The sequence below is a fragment of the Myotis daubentonii genome, chromosome 11 (genome assembly GCF_963259705.1).
Source record: "Myotis daubentonii chromosome 11, mMyoDau2.1, whole genome shotgun sequence".
NCBI lineage: Eukaryota > Metazoa > Chordata > Mammalia > Chiroptera > Vespertilionidae > Myotis > Myotis daubentonii.
In genome coordinates, this window is record NC_081850.1 from 23,380,989 (window position 1) to 23,404,131 (window position 23,143).

At 40.2% G+C, this 23,143-nt stretch overlaps 1 protein-coding gene and 1 long non-coding RNA gene across 18 annotated transcripts in view; one reads left to right on the plus strand and one right to left on the minus strand.

The window, feature by feature from the left end:
* Nucleotides 1-23,143, plus strand: part of BNC2 (basonuclin zinc finger protein 2) — a 439,130-nt gene that overhangs the window by 114,025 nt on the left and 301,962 nt on the right. For 10 of the 16 annotated variants that reach the window (XM_059656596.1, XM_059656595.1, XM_059656599.1 and 7 more), the window contains one exon: nucleotides 21,987-22,187. The exons of 3 other annotated variants lie outside the window; for them this stretch is intronic. In XM_059656596.1, coding sequence (XP_059512579.1) covers nucleotides 21,987-22,187 — 201 coding nt within the window. Of the gene's footprint in view, nucleotides 1-21,070; nucleotides 21,089-21,986; nucleotides 22,188-23,143 lie in introns of those variants that run through there. 3 more of the 16 variants (XM_059656606.1, XM_059656607.1, XM_059656602.1) reach the window with 2 other exon arrangements.
* Nucleotides 18,459-23,127, minus strand: LOC132211895 (uncharacterized). 2 transcript variants are annotated; one of them, XR_009447591.1, is made up of 4 exons: nucleotides 22,860-23,127; nucleotides 22,164-22,370; nucleotides 21,499-21,620; nucleotides 18,459-18,788 (listed from the first exon to the last, which is right to left on the minus strand). It is a non-coding gene; the product is annotated as an uncharacterized LOC132211895 (long non-coding RNA). The 2 variants fall into 2 exon arrangements; XR_009447590.1 differs by lacking the exon at nucleotides 21,499-21,620 and having other exon boundaries at nucleotides 22,860-23,111.

The following is a 23,143-nucleotide window of genomic DNA, read 5'->3' on the forward strand; positions in this document are numbered from 1 at the left end:
GCGATACGTTTTTATTGTCCAGCAAAATATTGGACACAGCTGTACATGTAAACATGTAAGCCTTCCACTTTGGCAGTGCGAACGTTAACGTCAACAACCTGAGTCCATTACCCCTTGCCATACAATTCGTTTTGATGCAATAGTGAACACAACTTCGCTGCAGATTTAAATACTATTTATGTGAATTTTATTTCCCTGTGTAGTCACTGAATCATACTGTAGTGTTGGCATGGTAAGTTTTGTAATTTGCTTTCCAATGTAAAGAGTGCTTTTCTTCTACCGAATGTTCACTCCTGCGTACTTTTTTTAGTTAGGCATTATGTCATTACAGAGATTTACAGTTATTTAATAATGATTTATTGTAGTAATTTATTCTGCCAGCTGTGGCACATTTTCAGTGGAATTTGTAAATCAAATTTATACAGAAATTTACCAGGACATGCATTTCAGGATTTAATAAAACATACTCTAAAACCTTTTTTGAAGTGGGGAATTTTATGCTAACACATTTGGGATTAAGCTTTACCTTAACAGCCTTTGTTAATGTTCAAACTCTGCTGTGTCTGTCCCACAACCATTAAAAGAGGAGTTGGTGAGATCTGTTAAAATAAAAGACACAGTTTCAGGTCATCCACGTTGCTTCCGGACCATTAGCGTCATGTTATATTTGACCTGGGATGTTCAAGTGATATTAAGGGACATGGAAACATCCTGACATTAGGCTCTGGGCCGTTCCATACGTTTTAATCACTATTAAAATGTGCATCCGGAATCATAACGGAGAATGAACCTAGTAGGTTATGTTCATTCTGGAGCCCTAAGTGTCAGATTTTCTCCCCCTTTTGCAGAGCTCACTGGCCACTAACCATGTGGAATACATTTAGCTTTGGCAGAGTTGCCAGCTCGCGCTCCTCCCGCAGTTTTCTTTGTTATGGTACAAATACGGCAAGTTATTATATGTATTTTCCTCTTCTTTCTCTTTCTAAAATAGATCGTGAAGATCATGTTTGTTTACTTGATGGTATGTACGTATTTGTTTAGGAAAAGAGAGTCCAGAAGAGAAGGATTGTGCATAGATTGCTGTATAGCTTGTATTTTTTTTTTTTTAATCTGGCAATCTGAGACGCTGTCTTTGAAATGCATGATTGCCAAGTAATTTGTAAAAATGACTTGTTCTCTAAGATTGCATGAGAATTTCAGTTCTGAGATGAAACTACTAATTCACAGCTTCATTCAGCTGGTTATTTTGTCTACAGCAGCATGGAACATCTCATTTGACTTACTATTGCCCCCAAACACATTGACTTCATTGATCAGTTGTTTTACTGTTGTGAAGACACAGTCTTAATGTGCCTTGAGGCTGAAGTTTCAGGTGATACGTAATTGTATTGAAAGCAGTAGACTTGGCACTATCCAAGATGGAAATGCAAGCTTTTGAAAATACTACAGCCTCTAATTTTTTGTAGTAGTTTTTATTTGCTTTTCATTTTTAGGCACTAGTTATACAGAATGTGACAAAAAATAGCCAAAACAACTTGCCATCTGAAATGTAATACCTCCCCATTTAAGGTTTTTTGTGTTTATTTTGCCATAACATGTGACAGGGTGAACAGTTTGTCATCTGATCTCTTATTTCTTAAAATAAACAAAAGAATTTTAAAAAATTCTTAGAAGTATCACACAGCAGTTAATTTTGTCTTCAGATAGGATTTCAAGTCTCAAAACATTAAAAATGGGATCTTTTAATGATCTCATTAGAATGAAAAAAATAAACTCATTAAAAATAAATACATAGTATGCTTGGGAATTAATCTTGATTTTTAATATTTCTAGAGAAATTGTTAAAAACTTTTCATATGATTACTTATGTGCTATCTCAACAAATGACTCCATAATATTTGATATTTATTTTAATTTTTTAAAATATGTTTTTATTGATTTCAGAGAGGAAGTTAGAGGGAGAGAGAGAAAAATCAATGATGAGAGAGAATCATTGATAGGCTGCCTCCTGCATGTCTCCCACTGGGGATTGAGCCCATAATCTGGGCACATGCCCAGATCTGGAAAGGAATCATGACCTCCTGGATCATAGGTCAGTGCTCAACCACTGAGTCACACAGGCCAGGCTATTTATTTTAATTTTGAAAAAAATAAGACGGCAGTTCAAGGGAAACAGAGTTTTTGAAAGGGACTAGAAATGGAATTTTATTCTTTTGTAATTTTTTAATTACAGTTTACATGCAGTATTATTTTGTATTAGTTTAAGGTGTACAACATAGTGGTTAGACAACCATATACTTTTCAAAGTACCCCTCCCCCTACATTTCCAGTACCCACCTGACACCATACATAGTTATTACAATACTAGAGGCCTGGTGCACAAATTCGTGTGCAGGTGGGGTCTGGTTGATCTTGCCAGGCCCGGTCAGCCCTGAGGGGGCGGGAGGGCGCGGGTGGTTGGCTGGCAGGCCCTGCCCCCTGATTGAACTCCAGGTGGAACTCCCGTTTGAGGGCACAGTTTGCATATTTGCCTATTATTATATAGGATTATTGACTGTATATTCCTTATGCTGTATTTTACATACCCATGACTGTTTTTTGTAACTACCAATCTACTTCTCAATCCCTTCACCTTTTCACCCAGTCCCTCAAACTCCCTTCCCTCTGGCAATCAAAAGACGGACTCTTCTTGACATTTCATTGCTGATCTCTTGGATGTGGTGCCAAGTTTTCCTGCAGGCACTTAGTACTTCTCTGTTGGGGAGATCTCGGAGAAAGACTGGTCTCTTTATTCTACCTTGTTTCATGCAGTACTCCAGTGCTCACGATGAACCAGGTATCTTTACTCCATTTAAGGCTATTTTATAAGTAAGTTCACAGTTCTGGATTGAGTTTTGACCTTATCCATGTTGTACGTTTTTTCCTTTGGGCTTACCTGAAAATCTTTTTAAATGACACCAAACTGGAACTTTTGAAACAAGGCATAGTTCAGGAAGGACAAGTAGGTTTCATCTGGTGGGTGATTTTGACTGAATGTTAGTGAATGCTTTGAGAGGTTGAGGTGGGTCGGGATGGAGGAAAACGTTCTGTGTTCAATTAGCATTGCCTGCCATAGCTGCTGAGGGGTATGATAGCAGGATCAGGACCTGAAGTTCTCCCCCAACATAGAAACTCCTGAAAGTTACTGTAACCCTTCATTTATTCATCATGTGTTCATACATTCAACCCATTTTCTTAAACACTCCTGAATACAAGGCAGCCTGCCAACCATGGTGAGAATATAGAGGTGGGACGGACATGCATTTGCTTTCAGCGTTGATGGGTGGGAAGCTTAACTGTTCATTAGCAAAAATGTGAAATATGGTTGGCAGCAGTGTTAGATTGCTTTGTTCCCATTCAGAGACCCTGAGTTCTAAGCAAGTTCTAAGCAAGAAGGCTATTCATTTTGCAGAAAACTGGCAGATTCTAGTTTGTTGAGAGGACTTGCATTTGCAGATTGGACATGGCACGCATTCTGGAGGGATACCCATTCATTCCCATCTGATGGGAGCAGGTGTGTGCTTTGTCAAATGGATAGCCTATGTATAACATTTCTGCAAGTTACGTGCTATAAGGAAGATGATATGGCCAGCCTAGAGGTGAGTGGTGAAGCTGTATGCTGTTGGTTGAGATGCCAGTCAGGAATACAATGTTGAGAATCGAGGACAGAGTTATGAACATCAGAGAATATATTTTAAGTAGAAATATTTAACTCAGCATAGATGTGTAAAGTATCAAATTATATCTAATGCATACATTTAAGTGTTAGTTTTAGACATTCCTTCTCCACCATTTTTTTCTAACTAGAAAACTTCAAATTATCTTCAGTCTCTTCCCCTCCCCTCCCCTCCCCCCCAAAGCTAATGTATTTAAACATCAGTTTTTTTTTAGATCTTTAAAAAACACACATAACAACTTTAAATTGTTTCTTTGTGTCTCACTATCACCTAGTTTAGATTCTCATGTTCTGTGATGAGCTGTCCATTTTCTACTAGTATTTACTATAGTGTTTAGATGCTTGTTGTATAGGGAGATGGAAACCAACAAACATCCTTACTTTTGGAGCTTACATTCTATGGGAATGTTTGAATACAACACAATCCCCTAATTGAATATTTCTGCCTCAGATCTATCACTCTTCTGAGGCATCTTGCACATTGTCTCTACTTAACTTTTCTGTTCAGAAACTTAAAGTCTAATTTTCAAGGCATCTATAGTTTGCTTGTATATTCTTTTTCTAATCTCATCTTTTCCTAGCATTCTTCACCTACCTAAGGAACAGTGTGTTTTTACACTTGTTTCTATTCATGCCCCTTTGGCACGATCTCTTTGCTGTTTGATGTTATCCTTAGCCCAAGAAACTCAGCCCATATCCCTCTTTTGACCAAATTACTTATGCTCCTGGAAGCATTATCCTATATAATAAAAGGCTAATATGCAAATCGACAGAACAGTGGAACGACCGGTCACTATGATGTGCACTCACCACCAGGGGGCAGAAGTTCAACTCAAGAGCTTCCCCCTGGTGGTCAGTGTGCTCCCACAGGGGGAGCACTGCTCAGCCAGAAGCTGGGCTCACGGCTGATGAGCACAGCGGCGGTGGTGGGAGCCTCTATGCTAAGCCGTCAGGCGGACATCCCCGAGGGGTCCCAGACTGCGAGAGGGTGCAGGCCAGGCTGAGGGACCCCCCGCCCCCAGCCCCAGTGCACGAATGTTGTGCACTGGACCTCGAGTAGTTAATAACAGAAGTGGTGACTTGTTGCACTTCTACTTTAGTAAGAGACAGAGGTTATTTCTATATTTTATTTAAGTAGGGTGTTTATATATAATCTCTTCAACCTCACTGTCGGTCAGGTGAAAGTAGGGGGCCTTGTCTTAAATATGAACACCTTTCAACTATGAGCACAGTTGAGAACCAGGAAAAATAGTGTTTTTGAGCATCTGAAAAGATGCAACAGAGCATCCAAGCTTAGATATTGAACTTCTCAGATAGTCTTTCCCCATATTGCTTAGGGTCTGAAAGCTTTAAAACTCTAAAATTTTTTGTTTTAATTATTAACACATAAATAATGTAAGAAGTGAGAAAAGAGTACAGAAGCATGTACAGAGACAACAGATTTCTCAACCTTCCTCAGAAGTAATTTCTGTTCACCAGATTCTTAAAGTTATAGTACTTTAGTCCAAATATAGAGGTATTTATTAACCCCTTCCCAGTGTTATTGTGTTGTTGTTTTTTTGGACACAAATGGTCATACACTATACTTACTGTCCTGTATCCTGCCTCTTACTCATTATTTATCTGAAGATGTTCCTTATCAGTACATAGAGCTTTATTTTATTCTTTTTAACAATTGCTTAAAGTTTCTTAGGAAAGGCTTATAGTAAAATAAAACAGAAGTTGGAAGTTGTTAAATATTAGAAATACTATATGAGCATAAAATGGTTGCTTCTTTAATTTTAAAAACAGATTTTACCCAGAGATTCTTTTTCCCTCTAGAAGCAATCAGAATCATGCCTACCCCCAACCCCTTAGAAGTCCTAACAGTATTACCATATGTTAATTTGATGTTCAAAATGAAAAATTCTAATTATCAAGGGAGATATTTACTGTTTAAAACATAGGGTGAATATGCAACATCATTTAGCAAAATTCTTGTCTAAAATGTAGAAACCTGGAGAAGCAATGCTCGGTATTGGGATGAACACATGTTTTGACATCAGACCAACTTGGTCTTGAAATCCCCACTTTGACACTTAATATAAGACATTGGCCAAGTGACTTAACTTTCTTAGCTTCAATTTCCTTACTGGTAAGATGAGAATAATAATTCCTATCTCATAGGACCTGTGAAGAGCAAATGAAAAAATATTTTCTGCTTTCCCCAAACCTGGCACACAACAGGTGCTCAGTAAACGTGAAGTGATATCCCTAGACTCTATGCCTATCCAGAATGATTAACTTCCTCAGAGATCTGGATGCTTACATCCTACTGTAGCTTTTATAAAATGTATAACCCTGCCTTATTTATACCAAGCACTCCAGCCTTATGCACTGATTTATTTTATTCTGTAACTCTTAAGTGTCTGGTTTGGTTTTCTTCGAACTCTTCACCAAAACCCTGAAATCTCTAGAAAGAAGTACAAAGAACCATACATGACCATATGTACCATGCGACAATTCCGAACTCAGCCAGATTCAGAATCTCAAGGAGTGCTGTGCTTTTCAGTGGGGTAGGGGAGCTCTGACTTGTCGCATTTGCTGATTGCTGTGGTCTAACTATTCCCAGCGTGGCTGATTTCTAGTTAACAATGTCAACAGGTTAACATTAAACATTTGAAAGTTTAATAGTCTGTTCTCACAAGTCAGTGGAGTGGCTCTCATACACTACTGGATTTTCAGTCCTCCAGACCTCTGTGATGTAAAAGCAGTTTAGGAATCCCCGCTCTCAAAAGCTCATTTTTTGACTTTGCCTCAGTTTCCCACTTTCCCTATTTGTATAGTAAAGCAATATGAGTAGATCCATTTTCTTAACTTTTTTGGTACCTATAATAAAAAAAAAAGTATAATATGCTAATTTGACCGGACAGCCGAACGACCTTCTGGACATCATTCCGGACATCCTTCCAGACAAAGCTGTGGCAACAGGGGCCGAGGCAGAGGCTGTTAGGGGCGATTAGGCAGGCAGGTGAGCAGTTAGGGGTGGTCAAGCAGGCAGGCAGAGTGGTTAGGGGCAATCAGGCAGGCAGTCGAGTGGTTAGGGGTGATGAGGCAGGCAGGCGAGTGGTTAGGAGCCAGAGTTCCTGGATTGCGAGAGGGATGTCCCACTGCCGGTTTAGGCCAGATCCCAGGGACAGTCGGACATCCCCTGAGGGGTCCTGGATTGTGGGAGGGTGTAGGCCAGGCTGAGGAACCCCTCCCCCTGCATGCATTTCATGCACTGGGCCTCTATTAGTCTTAATAATTCTGACTCAAGCTAAGAGGTCAAGGGGCCTAGGCTTTGTGTTTCTTATCCTGTATGTGCAGTATGAATTTATTTTTAAAAAGGCCTCCACTGGTTTGAGAACCACCATTACTGAAAAAGCTGTCACAAAGCCCATGTCTGTAATTGTACTAGAAATCCTGATATGGTGGTGACAGGTAGTGGCTTTACTCATTGTGTATATATATCTGTCACCAACAATACAGGGTGTGGCAAAAGTAGGTTTACAGTTGTGAGTACACAAAACACTAAATTTATTGTATTATTATAATTTATTATTTTCCATATGAACAATTGTAAACCTACTTTTGCCCCATCTGGTATCAGGTTTAGGAAAATGTGAGAGGGAACATAATGCATTTCAGTGTTATTTCTTGTAAGAGGTAGACATAATAGGAAATATTTTTGGTACTTGACTTTTATTTAAATGTGACTTTTCATTTATGCGTGAATGAATTCTCTCTATATATGTATGCCAGGTGAATAAGGAGTGACTTATAGCCAAGGGCTGTGAACTCAAATGGCTATAGTGGGCAGGCAAGTAATGGAATTGAGGGAAACAGGTGGGGATTTTACAAAGGGGAGTAGGGGAGACTGTTCCCATTGGGGAGTGCATGCTAGGACCAGTAGCTTGTGTTCACGGCAGCAGATTGTTGTCATGAAGGAGCAGCTTTCTGTTGCCATATCTTTAGTTCCCTGACATGTCACCCTTTGCTTCTCCCCCTTGTCCCCAGCAGCTGGAAATCCATAGTTCAATTAAAAATTTCTTGACTTTTTTTTTTTTTTACATGTTGGCCATGGATTAAGCACACCTGCACACTCATACAAATTTGACCTGAGGGCCAAACTTGGTTGGTGGGTTTATAGTTTGCATAGTCTCTTTACACATAAATACATGTGCAACAACTAATATTTATTAAAGGCTTCTGTGACAGGCATTGGCTAAATCTTTGGCGCTAATCAAAATATTTAATTTTCACAACAATTTGGCAAGCTAGTATTATTTCTTCTTTAGAGTTAAGGAATCTTGGCATTTGGAGGGGCTAAGTAACTTGCTGAGGTCACATGATTAGTAAAAGTTTCCCCAGGTATTCAAACCCAAGTAATCGACTGCAGAACTTTGGCACTTAACCACTGGGCAAAACTGACTCCATGGATGTCTCCACATGTTGCTATAAGCACACACACAAAACATAAGTAACTGAATGTAAAGGGTGGGTTGAGATTGTCGTCAAATATTAGCTCATTTGTGTGCAATGATACGGTTTGCATGTGTACTTGATGGGATAAAGCACTGGAATACTATCTTCTTTCACACTTTATAAGATTTTTCTGATAAAGCTCAGCAAGGCCAGTGTAAATATTTCACAGGGGGTTTATATTTCACTTTGTCACAAACTAGACATCTTGAGTGGTAGGGCCAACATTGTCTCTGTTCAAGGGCAAAAGTTCCCTCCCTTCTCGTTGCCATATTTCAACCCCACCCATGGAAATGCTCCAAGTCCTGAGTGATGATCACTTCCTCTGGGCAAGGGTATGAAGAATAAAAGTAAATCTAGCAGGAGGAGTAAATCCCAAAAGACAGAGATAAGTACTTGAGGTCAGAGACTGCATCTTTTATAGTTTGCCTACATACCAAACTCATTAATATGAATAATCATCTTAGCTGTAGCGGTTGTAGTAGCAAAAGTAATACAAGAAACTAGTCCTGTCTTACATTGTTTTTTTCCATCAACTCTTTCATTATTTCTAGGATTTGGAGAGATCTCTTTGAGAAAGTGATGTGAAATCAGGTCCTCCCGTGTTTCTCCTTCATTTCCACTTCTTTTTCCTACCACATGAAATATATTTCAACCTTAAAAACTCCAGCCTCTATAGGGCTAAAACTGTAAGACTCTAGGAATACAAAATCAGTGCAAAAATCGATACAGTGATCTGTCTCAGTTTTTCCCTTGGGAGATTTTGGAACACCATTAGACACCCTCTTTAGGGTTTATTCACTCGGTGTAAGATGAGAGAGACAAAAAGAGCCAGTACCTGTGGCCGTGTTCTTCTCAACACTCCAAGCCCATCATGTGAATAGAAAGAACCCCAAACCTTCGTTTTCAGAATTGTCTCTCAGCCCCTGGCTCCTGGAGAAAGCCAGTGTGGTTCAGATGTGGGATGGGAAGAGTGGTTTGCATTGGCATTGGCCTTGCGGGTGCTTTGGGGCTGGAACACACTCAGCTGTGGGTTCCAGATGCTTGCTCTCCAGCATTAATGTGGCCAACATGTGAAACCATGGCACCCACAATACGACACAAAGGCCCACGCCTCTGATAGTTTGGGAAATAACTCCCAGCTGAAGAAATTCCTTCTTGAAGGGCTAGAAGACATTCTTGAACAGAAGTGTTTTTTGTTTTGTTTTGTGTTTTGCTTGTTTTGTTTTTCCTTTAGATTGATGGAACCAGGAAAGAGATGCTCGATGATGTTGGGCTAGGTACCAGGAACTGATCGATCACAGGGTGTCTACAGTCTTGGGACCTTTAACTTAAAATAGAAAAAAAAAGCTACACTAAACCTTAGATTCACAAATGCTCGGTTCCATGCTGTGCATGTAGCAGAAAGTTCGTACACTCAAGCCATCGTATACTTTCTTCGGGGATGTCAGGTACAAACCATTACTGGTGGTTGTCATCAGGATTCAGGGTGTGTTCAAAATGTTTCCACCAATTTTTATTTCCCTCAGCTGTCTCCAAGGTTGGCAGGGCCAGAGAAATCTATATAGAAGAGAAAGGAAATGAGCATGGGTTTGGGCGGTGCTTTCTTTATAAATTTAATAACCAAGACTCTTTTTAGGACCCAGAAATGCGTGCCCCCTCTCACACATAAGGCCTGTGCTTCCTTCTAACAGCATACTTGAGAAGCTGGGCTATTTTGCTCCCCCATTCAGTTAGTGCTCTAGTTTTCTCATTCAGGTACAATTTCCAGTGAAATAGTAGCTTATAAGTATCCCAAAGTTAGTTTATTGACTCTTATTGCACTTCTGAGCACCTAATAAATAATTTATTAGTCTGATGGATATGTGGCTACCTAACTATGGGGCATGAAATATGCACTGTTTTTCTAATACACTGTAGGGAGACCTGTTTATAAAGTATTTAGTATTGGTTTTATAATGCACCGTTGACAACAGGAGACCACGAAGCTCAAAGATCAATCTCATTTTGGCCCACAGTATTAATGCGGCTTTATAAAGCTCTATGACAGGTCACTTAGACAGCGGTCCTCGCGAAGGGACTCGGTTAGGAAGAGAGCCTGTAGTGGCTGCCAGCGCAGCGGAGGAACGTCTTTGTCCAAGTCCCTGAGGTGACTGTTTGGCGGTTGCTGATGTTGGCCAGGTGATGGAACTCATCATTTCCCTGAGTTCTCCAGGGGGTTTCTGGACCGAGAGTGCCCAGTTCTGCTAATGCAGGCTTCACTAATTGTACCGAGAGTCAGTGTGACTTTGGACCACAATTGCAGTCTGGGAGACATGAATCAGGAAGGAAGGAGCGGGACTTCGCTCTCCTCAGCTTCCTCTGATGTTTGTTAATGAAGTGACTTCTTCCATATCCCCCACTCCTTCATTCAAAACACATATGTGATGTAGCATAACGTTTTTTTTGACTTTTGTTTGCTTGGGGAATTTCATTAGCTAGGAATAAATTTATAGACATTTAAAAAACACACCACATAGTAATGTTTAAAACACCTAGAATTGGGGGACATCTAAGTAAAGATTAAATAACTTCATCCAAAAATCAATTATCAGTGTTTTAATTTGTTTATAAGAACTCTATGCTATAGGAATGCCTTATAAAGGCAATTATTTACAAGAGACTGTTGCCTAGTATGGTATATGTTTTGGAGCAAGGCATTTTTCAACTTTACATTAGGGACTTCTTGCTGTTCTAAGTGTTCTAGTTCCCAAAGTGAGCTGCACTTTCTTGAACCCAGTCTGTTTGCTTATAATTGCTCTTGCTTTTTTTGGAAGCAAGGTTGAGTTCTTTCTGCTCTTTGCCATGTCTTACTCATTTCTTATTATTCAGAGTTTCATTTTACCCTCTCCAATTGGACCAAACCCTTTCTACTCTCAAGTAGTCCTTGGTTTTATCCTGCCTTTGTTACTCTTAGTAAGTGACCTCATCTTTTCTGAGATGATCATTTCTTTTGTGTAGCTATCATTTATTGACCATTTACTGTGTGTTAAGTACTCAGGCCCTGGCTTACCAAAGTTGGATAAAACTGTTCCTTTCAACAAGTGTGCAGTTTAGTGGGAGGAATGAGCAGCAAATTGGCTTTCTGCATGAGCACTCTCAATATGTATATCTCTTACCTTCAGTTTCTGGGAAAACAGTGTTGTTGTTTTTTCCCTTCAGGGGTACCCTTTTCATCTGTGCTCTTGATCACATTCTCTCCTAGCACCCTTTTATATCATTTTCCCCTCTGGCTTAGGTTTTTCAATATCTTTTTCTTTGCCAGCTTCACCTCTTTTGCCTATGGATAGATATTTTTTATCCCCCCCCCCCCCGCCCCCATAGTGTGAAGCAAATCATCAACACAATAACACAACTTTTCCTAGGCCTTGCTAACTTCAGACCACCCCTCTCTTACTTCACTTATTTGTTTTGCCGAATTTGTCCAAAGAATGTTTTATCTTTTCTGCCTCCTTGTCTTTATAATTTGCTTACCTAACTCCTTTAGAATCTGGATTCTACAACTCCTATAGCTATCAGTCCATTAAGATATTTCTCTTAGGACACAAAATATAGTTATAAAACATTGCAGCCAGAAATATATTTGAGGTATGGTATAATGGGCACCCATTTGCCCAAGCTTAAGAACTCATAGTGCACACGTATATCTGAAGTCCTGGGTTCCCGTCTCAATTATACTGTAGCCGCTGCTATCCCCTCTACCCAATACCTACCCCCATTCAAGCATTATTCTGAGTATTTATCATTCTCATGCACTTTGTTTTGCTCTTACTTTTTGCTGCTACTTACTACTATATGTGGTTTTACTCTACTACATGTAGCATTGTGTTTTAGAACATTTAGAACTCTGACCATCCTAGCTCTGTAAACTCTGACTTCTCTTCAGACTTTCTGTCTCCTGTCCCCCCCATAACTGTGGGTATCCCCCTAGATGCTGCCCTTGGCCACCTTCTTTTACCTCTTATGTCGCTTCTCTGCAGATGGGTCCCAGATCGGATAACTCCGGTGTCCGTCTGTTTTCTGAACATGTCTGTTTGCCTAGTCACTGACATGATCTGAAGTTTTCTCAAACTGAGCTCACTGTGCAGCCCCCAAAACTAGCTCTCCTCCATTTCTGTTGACAGTGCTACCATTTCCCCCCGGAGCTCAGAATAACAGGGCTTTAGTGTCATCTGTGACTCTTCTCATTTATTACTGCATCTCATGTGCCATGCTTGTCCCCTGGATTTTATCTCTACATTGTAGTTTGCTCTTTTTCCCAGCCCTATTGCCTGCAGCCATTTACCCAGATTACTATAAAGGCTTCCTAATGGGTGTCTGTGCTTCTGTCTTTTTACACTTCAGTCTGTCTGTTGCCAGATGAATCTTAGAGTGCAGTAACGATCATCCCAATGGCCGCTGTTCAGAAGCTTTCAGCAGTTTTGATTGGGGCTGGATAACAGGATAAATAGCACCTCTTTAGAGTGGAATCTAGGGCTGTTCCTATTATAATAGTTCCCGTTGACCAGTCCATCCCTTTCATTCATCATTGCTCCGCACAGGTCCTACCTCATGTTCTAGGGGCCTAACAGTGATGGTGAACCTTTTGAGCTCGGCGTGTCAGCATTTTGAAAAACCCTAACTTAAGTCTGGTGCCGTGTCACATATAGAAATTTTTTGATATTTGCAACCATAGTAAAACAAAGACTTATATTTTTGATATTTATTTTATATGTTTAAATGCCATTTAACAAAGAAAAATCAACCAAAAAAATGAGTTCGCGTGTCAGAGGTGTCATAGGTTCGCCACCACTGGCCTAGAATCTAGGCTAATTGGATCACTTCTTTAGGGGCATTACCAGTTCTGCAGTTCCAGTGCAAATGCTGCCACGACTTGAAACTTTCTGTTACCACACCGATTGGAAGGAATCTCCTTTTCCAAGTTGTATAGGGTTCTGCTGTTGCTTCTCTTACCACATTGTTTTACTAAGGTTGTTTTTGTACATGGCTCATCTCCTGTACTAGATTGTAAACTTCCTGTGAGCAGGGACTCTGTCTTAACTTTCCTGTTCTCCACATCTTCTTATACCTGGCAAGTAGGTCAAATATTCCCTAACAAGGGTGAAAAATGTTCATTAATTTTGAATGTTTTTCTTTATAATAAATAGAAGAAAAGGCAGCTAGAAACAGAACTAGCCAGGACAAACGTGTATTCCCTATCAGTCAATTAGCAAATGATCCAATCGTTCCCACTTTGTTATTTCCTTTCTCCAGCCTTTGTCAGACTTAGAAGGTCTAACTCTTAAAAAGGGTTTTGGTGGTCAGAGGAGTATATCTGCAATTGCTGGTTGTTGTTTTTTAAAATCTGTCTTGATATAGTCAGTACCTCTAAATAGTACTGACTGTAGGTTCTTTCACAGTCTCTCAGTAGGCATACTCATTGCCTACCCCAAAATACACACCCCCAAATTTTCACACTTCAGTCTTTCAGAGAACAGGCTCAAAGGGCAAGACTGGCGAGCAGGTTCAGGATCCTGTGTTGTGGGGTTCTTTTCCATGTAAGCCTCTCGGAGATAGCCACGCACTTGCGCCTCATAGCTAAGGTATGGCTCACCTAAGTATTTTCTCCCGCCCTTTTACTATTTTTCACATTCATCCTCATTCTGTGAAACTCAGTTATTTACTTGATTTCCCAACACTTCTTACATTTGAAAAATTTGTTGCCAGCAAGCAGTACATGTAATGACAGATATCTGAATGATTTTTGACAGTAATAAATTATCTGCTGCCTTCTTCTGTCCCTCCCATCATCTCTCCCACCCTCCATTACTTTTTCTTTTCCTTTTTCTTTTCGTTCTTAAATATAGTTTTAATTTATTATCACTGTTTTTAGTAGTATTACCATTAACCAGTAGCAGTAGTCAACTTTTAGAATCAAAATATAACACGCATACAGACAAGTGCACAAATCACAAGTGTATGCTGCTTGATGAATGACAAAGCGATCATTGCCAGAACCACCAAGTAGCAGGAGATGCAGAACATCCCCTGCAACCAGGAGCTTTCCTTACACCTCTTGCAGCCACTACTCCCCACTGAGGATCATTACTATTCAGACCTAAGCCACCTGTTAATTCTGTCCTCTTTTAACTTGCTGTTAATGAGTTTCTGGCATCTTCTGGGATTCTTAATTTTGGAAACCCTCTCCAAGTTCATTCAAATTTGATTTGTTTCCAAAATTTCCCCCTGAAATATGAATATATATATAAAATAATCTCTGTGGTTTTCCAAAGATTTTGAAACCAAGTCACTGGTATTATTGCACTTTTTAAATTTGCTTTTTAGGTCTATGAATTTCATATAAGGGGGTGCCATCAATAGAGTTGCCTCTTTTTTTTCTGTGATAATTCCAAAAGCAGTGTTGGATTTTCTGGGTGTCTGTGAATCTCAATCTTTCTTCCTGACAGTAATTTAAACTATTATTATGACATTTTCACTGGAGCTGCAGGCTTCGAGGTCTGCAGGCTTTAGAAGGAAGTAAATAAAGAAATTAATACTGTTTACAATCCTTGAAACTCTTCATGGTCATACAAACCTAATTCCCCACGTACGCTCCACAGCATGTGTTTTGATACTCATTTAAGGAAACACAACACTGGTTCTTTTCCTCTAGAAGACTTTTCTCATAAGATACTTACTCTAGGTTATGGTAGAAGAAGCCATTGTCACCATTTGTACCTGAGAGAAGATGAATAAAGTCAGTTTTCTGTTTTTAAACCAAAACAGGGTAGGTAGAATGTTTGATCTTGTGGAGGCTTCAGATTCATGCTGATCAATGCTTTTGCACCTGCTGATATTAATTCTAAGGATCCATCATTTTCCCAACATTGTATAAGCTACCTCAGCTACCACACCTTACCCAACTCTTTTTATTTTTAATAGTGTATCAAGCAATTGTGGCATTTGGATAGGTCCTGGATGCGTTTCTCTGAAACAGAGCCCTTGAGTAGGCTATGAGCAGAGATGGTATCACAGTGGTGGTTCTAGTTGGCGCAGGGCGGTTTCTCCCGTTGCCATAGGAAGGTGAAGCTTGTAGGCAGTACTGGCTGGCAGGGATGTTCATGCTGCTGTTTCAGGTGGTTTAAACTTGTGTCCTATTCATACCTTATTTTAGGAGGCCTGTTTTCCTCCCTTAGTCTGAGGTCACAGAATGATGTTTTTAGCACACAAGCTTCCTCCCTTCGTGCAGGTAATCAGACATATTTTAGACAACAGTTAATTTTTTTTAAATCCTCGCTTGATATTTTTTCCATTGATTTTTAAAAATTTATTAAATTGCTTGGGGTGACATTGGTCAACATGAACATACAGGTTTTAGGTGTGAATTTCTATGTTACAAGATCTGTAATTTTTCCTTTGATTTTTTAGAGAGAGTGGAAGGGAGGGAAGAGACAGAGATAGAGAAATATTGATGGGAGAGTGACTCATTGATTGGTTGTCTCCTGAACATGCCCTGACCTGGGCCGGGGATCGAATGAACCTGCAATCCAGGTACAAGTCCTTGACCGGGAATCGAACCTGTGACTGTTGGGTGTGCAGGCCTTGAGATTTCTATATGCTGAAATGTCTCCAGCCCACCGCCAGAGTCATCTGGTTAAGGTGTAGTGGTAAACATGAAATAACGTACAATTTCAACCCAGACGTTCATATAGGAAAGAGAGACCAGCAATCAGAGAGGACAACACAATTTCCCCCCTTCATTTGAATATGTCAAGATCTTTAACCTAATTTTGAATTAGTTAATCCAGGAGCTAGCTGTTAACCCAAATTTAAGTCACAAATTTTTGGAGAATAAGCAATAGAAAAGGTGTCACCTGAGAGAAAGATTTATAGAAGGATACAGTCCATAGTTCACTTCATTTACACACAAACCAGCACCAGGTTAGATTCAGCGGTTGGCATACATACATCATCTTTTTAATCTGGATTAAGGGCGGCTACATTCAGGTTTGCCTAAATCATGTAATAAATTGAAACACGAATGGAAATTGTTAACTAAGAAAAGTTTCCCAGTTTTCTTAAAATTTAAATACAGGGATCCAGCTAGTATAATCCAAAAGTTCTCTTCGTGATCATTCGACTTCACTGCTGTGGAACCCTTGTCGGTTGAAAGAGGGGCATTTCATACCTTACAAGGATATGAAATGTGATAGTGGAAGGAAAGCAGGAGCCAGTGGAGAGTGCAAGGATTTAGGTATAAATAATAGGTGAATCCTAATTGTGAAGAGGAGCACCTTAGTGTGTGGTGATGTGTTCATATCAGAACTCTTATCTTACGAGCTGCTTTTAAATTTTCCTTCCTTTCTTTCCCCCAAAGCATGAAGGCACAGTACAGTAATATATCATCTTTTTGAGTGTTTTTTTTGGGGGGGTGAAGTTTTCACTGTCCTCCCATCAAATTACGTATGTGACTCAAGGGAAAACAGGCAGCTTAGATTATGATATAATTATTCACAAGGGGAAACCACAGTTGAAGTTGTTAGTTTTCTTTTTTCTTTATTCTCTTCTTTACAGTGAGTCAAAAGCGTTCCTCCTTAACTTCACATAGAAAATACAACTTTGCACAATAAAATAGGGAGGGCAGGTTTCACAAGGGAGAAAGGCTGCTGTCAACTTTTCCCCCCTCAGGAATATGGAAATTTGGGCGGATTATCTGTTCAGAGGAGGTTTCCTTTATTAATTCTTTTTTCTTTTTTCACTTAAGACATCTGTTAATATTACACAGCCCAACAGATGTTGCAAAGCAAGTCCCATACTTTGTTCTAAAAAAAAATGACATTTCCTCAGTTGGTTCTCCCTACCTCTGTGACTGGGCCTAGCCTGCCATTTCTGCATAATTTGCATATATTAAGTTACATACCTTAATGCCATACACATTTGTAGCTTCAGAATTATTTTTATAGAGTAAAGTCTGATTTGATCATAAACTGTATGTTTGTTGCTTTAGAATGAAGAGTGGCTAAAACATTTTTTAAAAATCTCCTTTGAGAATGACAACCTAATTCCACATGTAGGACTAGATAGCCAATTATTAAACACTTTTCTATAAGTGAATTACAAAAGCTTGATTTGTTTTGCCATTAGGAAGTGCTGATTGTCATGCGATGTGGAGCGTCATTTTTATTTTGGCAAGAACAGGGACAGTTTTGTCTTGACAAGCCATTAGATGAATACCAGAGTGTGTCACATGGAAAACCACTGATCTTTAACCCAGCTCTGTACTTAACCAAGCCTTGAAAATGAATAGTGAATAAAAGAAGAGCAAAGGCCAGTTTACTGTCATTACAGATTACAGAATCTGCTAACAGCTGCTGAACTGAACCCGGGGAATTACAGGTATTGTTCTGTGGACCAGCAGAAGTCCTGGAGATGCCTGTGAAACTGTGTATATGAGCTATACATTTATTTTACATTTACATGGTTGGAACATAGCTAGACAAGCATGAAAATCCTTGAGTACTTTCTTAGTGTACTAAATGCATGCCTTTATCACCAAACCTTATATTTACAGATAACTATCTCAATGAGATTTCCCTACCCCCAGTTATAGAATTTTTTTAAAAAAGCAGTATGTTTTTAAAGAAATTATTAGTCACTATTAAGAAGAAAACAAAAAGTATGGACGATCTCCCCCCTCCCAAAACATATAAAACCACAAACATGCAGGCTAAACAAAATCCTTTGCTCATTTGTCCCTTCAGCTATTAACTGGGGCTGATAGTTGAAACCAACGTGACTTTTTTTTTTTTTTTTTGAGGGAAAAACCTAAACACACCTCAATACCCAAATAATGAAAAGATCAGTAACATTTTAAGCAGTCAGTTGTGGGAATTCTTGCTTACAGAGCTAACAAGAAAGAACCCACTGTCTTACTCTGCTGGTGGAATTGCATTGTGCCTCCCTACAGTCTTGTTATCCCACACACACTGAAATGCAAATTCTTTGCAACTAATTGGATCTCATTGATGGTACATGCACAGTATGTAGTTATATGCAAAAAGATTTTAAAAAAATTCTCTGTAATTACAACTTTTAATTATTATCCAAAACATCAGCATCTATAGTATAGGTTTAGAATACATATGTCTAACGGTTTTTTTTTACGGATTACTCAACATGTGCTATGAAGTGCTTAGTAAGTATCAAAAGTAAGAGGGAGATGTTTATAGCAATCAATAAGTTGGATTTTATTGAAGTTCTGTGAAAATACAGTTTAAATGTTGAACATCATAAACATCAGAAATCACTTTCAAAATGTTATGTTTTTCTTCAGTTCTCCAGTCTGTTTTTACATTGTAAACTGCATGGGAGTTTCTTACTCTGTGTGTGAGCTTTGATGAGGTGGAGGTATTCCCACTCCCATATTGTCTTGGATATCGTGGGTGCCATTTAGACCTAGTTGATGTACTTCTTAATTTTCATGGTACATCTCTCACTATCGGTCAACGTGGGAAAGCCAACACATAGCCTTTAGTATTTGCAATTCTTTAACCTGAAATACATAAAATCGGGGCAGAAAAAAAGCAATTACTGTGGAAGTGATACCTGCCTCCACTGCTACCACCCCCAATTTTAAATAACTTTAACACAGATGATTCCATATAGTTGTTTCATACTCTGCAGACTATAGAGCCAATGGACAAACTCAAAAATCATTTTTGTGCCTTGTAGGTATATTTTGTTGTCTCTTACTTTAATAAAGCTTGTTGTCTTTGTAAACTAGTCTTACGGACTAGTTAAATTTTCCTTTAATCCAATACTTTTCGCAGTACAGTATCATATGATACAGATTTGTTGTGAAAAAAAATATTTTGAACACTAGAAAGCTATCTCTGTAATTTTGAGGCTTGTGCCTTGACAGTAATATGCAGGTACTAGTTACATGGCAGACCTGTTTCATCGAGAGCAACCTTAGACATTGATATCTGAAATAGCTCAGTTTGCCTGCGCTAGATAGCATTTTGTCAGAAGACTGCTGGCCGAGCAGACTAGATTTGGATGTATTAGCTAGTCAGCCTAATAACCCTGTACAGACTGTATTGATTTTTTAGGAGAGAGTTTATGAACTAAATAAACTTGGGGTTGGTGTCTTAATAAACTGCTTCTCTCAGTCTGTCACATTTAGTTACGGAGCTGTGCAGTTTAGGGGGAAAAAAGGCTAATTCTGTTACAGATTGTTCACAGCAGGGTCTCCAAATTAGCCCTTTGTTTTGTAATGCCACCTTGCTTGGGCTCGCTTTGAGCACATTTCTCAGTTTTGCCCTAATGAGTTGCAACACTGATAATGTGGCTGATGATCTTTCATTGATTTCACTATCACTTGCTTGTCTGGTAATTGATCCGTTGCTGAGCCTCTAGTTAATTATATCGGCTTTGACATGGCCCGGTCCACGGGGAATTTGAAGTCTTGCAGAATAACAGTTTTAATAAAAGAGTCTATTACTGCAGGTGCTTGCTGCTGCATGCCAGTTGATTTTTGTGTTGTGTCGTGTGTGTGTGTGTGTGTGTGTGTGTGTGTGTGTGAGAGAGAGAGAGAGAGAGAGGGGGGGGTGGAGAAGAGAGGAGAGGGGTTGGGGGGAGGATAGCAAGGAAAGAAAAGGACTGCTGGACTGAAAGAAAGAAGGGGTGGGGGCTGGAAGAAGAGGAAGAGGGAGTTAAGGGGAGAGGAAGGGAGGAGGGGGGAACTAGAGAGAGCAAGAGGCAGGCGAGAGAGAACACGCAGGCAAAGCAATACAACAGCCTGAGAGGAGCGAGGAGGAAGCATGCTATTGACAGTGTCCTTAAGCCTCCCACAAATAACAGCCATTAGTGGGAAGGTCAGGAGCTGAGCAGGCAGCTTGACTGAGGCACTGAGTGCCACTTCAGAAATCAAGAGGCTAGCAAATTTTAGAGGGAGTTTAAGTGGGTAATAGCTAGCTGTAAAGGTACAGTCACTGTTGACAATTGACTCATAGGGTCTTTTCCTGCCCTCCCCCCTCAAGAATATTTTTATTGACCACAGGTGGACTTAATATATTTTAAGGCAACAATTCTTTGGGTTCTTGTTTGCTTCTTCTCAGATATTGAATTTGCTGCTTTTGAGACTTTTTTGTGCTTAATGGTGGTGAACCGGAGGGAAGTTTAACAGAAAAGCTTTCAGGAGATGTTGGTTCTAGAGGGGAAGGCACATTTGTGTCAACATAGTGTACGTTTTCTCATCTTTTCTCATTGTCCACTAATGACACAGAGCTGCCATTGAAGCTCTTTTCTGTTTCTTTTGTTGTTTCAGAGAGTAAGGTTTATTGTTATTCTTCAGTTTAAGAAGGAGCAAGGAGAGTGGTACATTTGTCCTCGATATTTGTAGGTGGTTGAAGATTAATGTTCCTTACATTTTAAGTTTAGGAAGGATGGCTTTTTCCTGCTGACTACTTTTATGAGATGACATGAATATAGCTTTCCATTTGGAAGTCACTGTTTATGTACAGTGCATTCTGTTCAGTTCTGCTTTTCCATAAATAGGGCACAATAAATACTATCTAATAAATAGATGTTTTCTTTTAAAAACTAGTTTAATTAAGAATATGACATGCTATCGGAGGTTATATTTCATCAGGCAGGAAAATGTTATAGAATTTTCCATAGAGATGTTGAATGAAAAATGGAATTTTATAGTCATTACTTTTTGCCTGAAATGGGACAGGATTTTTTTTCCCTTCATCTTTTTCTTTTTTTATGATTTGAAAGGATACTGTAGATGCTTCATCCAGGAACTTTCACAAAGGACTTTTCTCTACTTTTGAACTTTAAGAAAAGGTATACTTTTTTCCTTTGTCATTCAATTTCTTATTACTTAACATCCAATTTAGTAATTAATGAATGACCTGAGGTACTGGACATTAAGTAGTATACATGTATGTATTTTGCAAATGTTTACTGTGCATCTTCCATGTTAAAAAACTGCTAAGTTTATTTACTTCCTAGAGTGTAAAGTTACGTCCCTATGTATATTATTTTCTCTTGGAGTTGAATTGTGGTTATAAATAGCCCAGCACATACTATATGACTTTTAGGAGTTAACATTTTGACAACAACTGAGCCAATTTTACATTCTCTTACATCCAACTATTTTTCTTTCTCCCAGTATAACTAGAAAAAATAATGTTTAAGCATAGCAGTTTACAAATGTTAAAGCAAAGGCTGATGCCAGATACTGCATGTTATACCTGAAAGCATTGTTGGGGGAAATTCCCTGGGAAGGGCCCCAGCTTCTCCTCACCCTGTGCACCGTCGGTCTGAGATCGTGGTGCTGCTTGGAGCGTGCAGAAGTGTGTATCTCTCAGTGTGTCTGGAGAGGGGTTTAGTGCAGGGTGTCATTTGGTGCCTGACAGTGGAACGGTGCAGTTGACTCTTAGCTCTGCTATCCAATGACATGCAGTGGCTGAGAGTTTGAAGCTGATGGTTGGGTCTCCAGTGCTGCCTGCACACCTGACAGGCAGCTGTTAAACTGAGCAAAGGCAAGCTCCGGGAGTCACAATCTATGCATAAATGATAGGGGTATCTGTGCAGAAGGTGCGAAAGAAGCTTGGACCCCCTCCCTCCCCCAAGTCTCCCCCTTCCCAAATGAAATGCACAGTTCAGCCAGCTTCTTAACTACACTACACTCCTGCTACTGGCTGCCAAGAGGCTCAAAAAATCCACCTTCACTTTTCAGTCAGAAGAGGCAGAAGTGGATGTGAGAGAAAGAGAGACACAGAGAGACAGAGAGCCAAAGAGGGCAAGAGACTTGACTTTAAGAGACTCCTGTACTGACAACTCCATGCAGTTCGGAACCAGAACGACTGCGGCTGAACCAGGGTTCATGGGGACATGGCAAAACGCTGATACTAACCTTTTATTCAGAATGTCCCAACAGGTAAGTTACTTTCTTTTTTTTTTTTTTTTAAAGAAATCTTGAATTGTTATGTGCACTTTTGTTTCTGCTGTTTTTCTTTCTTAACATTTACAAAAAAATTGATCACTTCATACTTGGGCTCTATTTTGTCATAACTGTGTTACTGGAATGTGCAGGGTTACTTCATGGTTTCCCTAAGGGCTCCTTAAAAGAAAAAGGGGGAAAGGATACTGAAGTAAAAGAAAGCAAAGGCATTTGTTGCAAAGTTTCACAGTACAACCTGGGTCAAGAGAAGACAATTTCTTTGTTTTCTGTTAAAATTTTTTTCTAAAAGCCACCACCCGACAAATGTATCTTTCTATCTGTATTAATCACTTCATCAAAGTATCTGCTATCTCAGAGGAGGTTCTCCAGCCCAACAGTGACAAAATGTAGGGCCCCCTCCGTACAGCCCAGCTGACTTGCTGGGGCTGGAAGCAGCTGGAACTCCGACCTGAGGACAGGAGGCTCTGAAGGGATCGCTGCCAGCGCCAGGGTCGCTGGAGAAGGCGGCGTGCGTGGAGGGCTGTGCCGGCCAGTCCCAGCTCCTCCGCCCGCCGCCTGCTGCCCGCCCGCCTGCGCTCCCCGCCGGCTCCGGCTCCGGCTCCGGCTCCGGCTCCGTGCGCCCGCCCGCCCGCCCGCCGGCGCACTCACACTCCGGAGCAGCCTCGGCGTCCTCCCCAGAGCCTCTCCTCCGTCCGGCCGAGCTGGCGGCGGCTGGGTGTGCTGGCCCTGCCGGGAAAGCTAGGTGTTAGTGCGAGGCCAGCGGCCACTGATAATTAATCACCGAGCCGGCGGCTTGTACCATGCGCTCCGTGATACGCGCCCTGCGCGCTCGGCTCCTCTTGCACAATTGCTGGCTCTGCGGCTCCGAGGGGGAGCGAGGGTGAGAGGAAGCAAAGGGAAACAACCCAGAAACTTTCATCTTGGACTGTGCT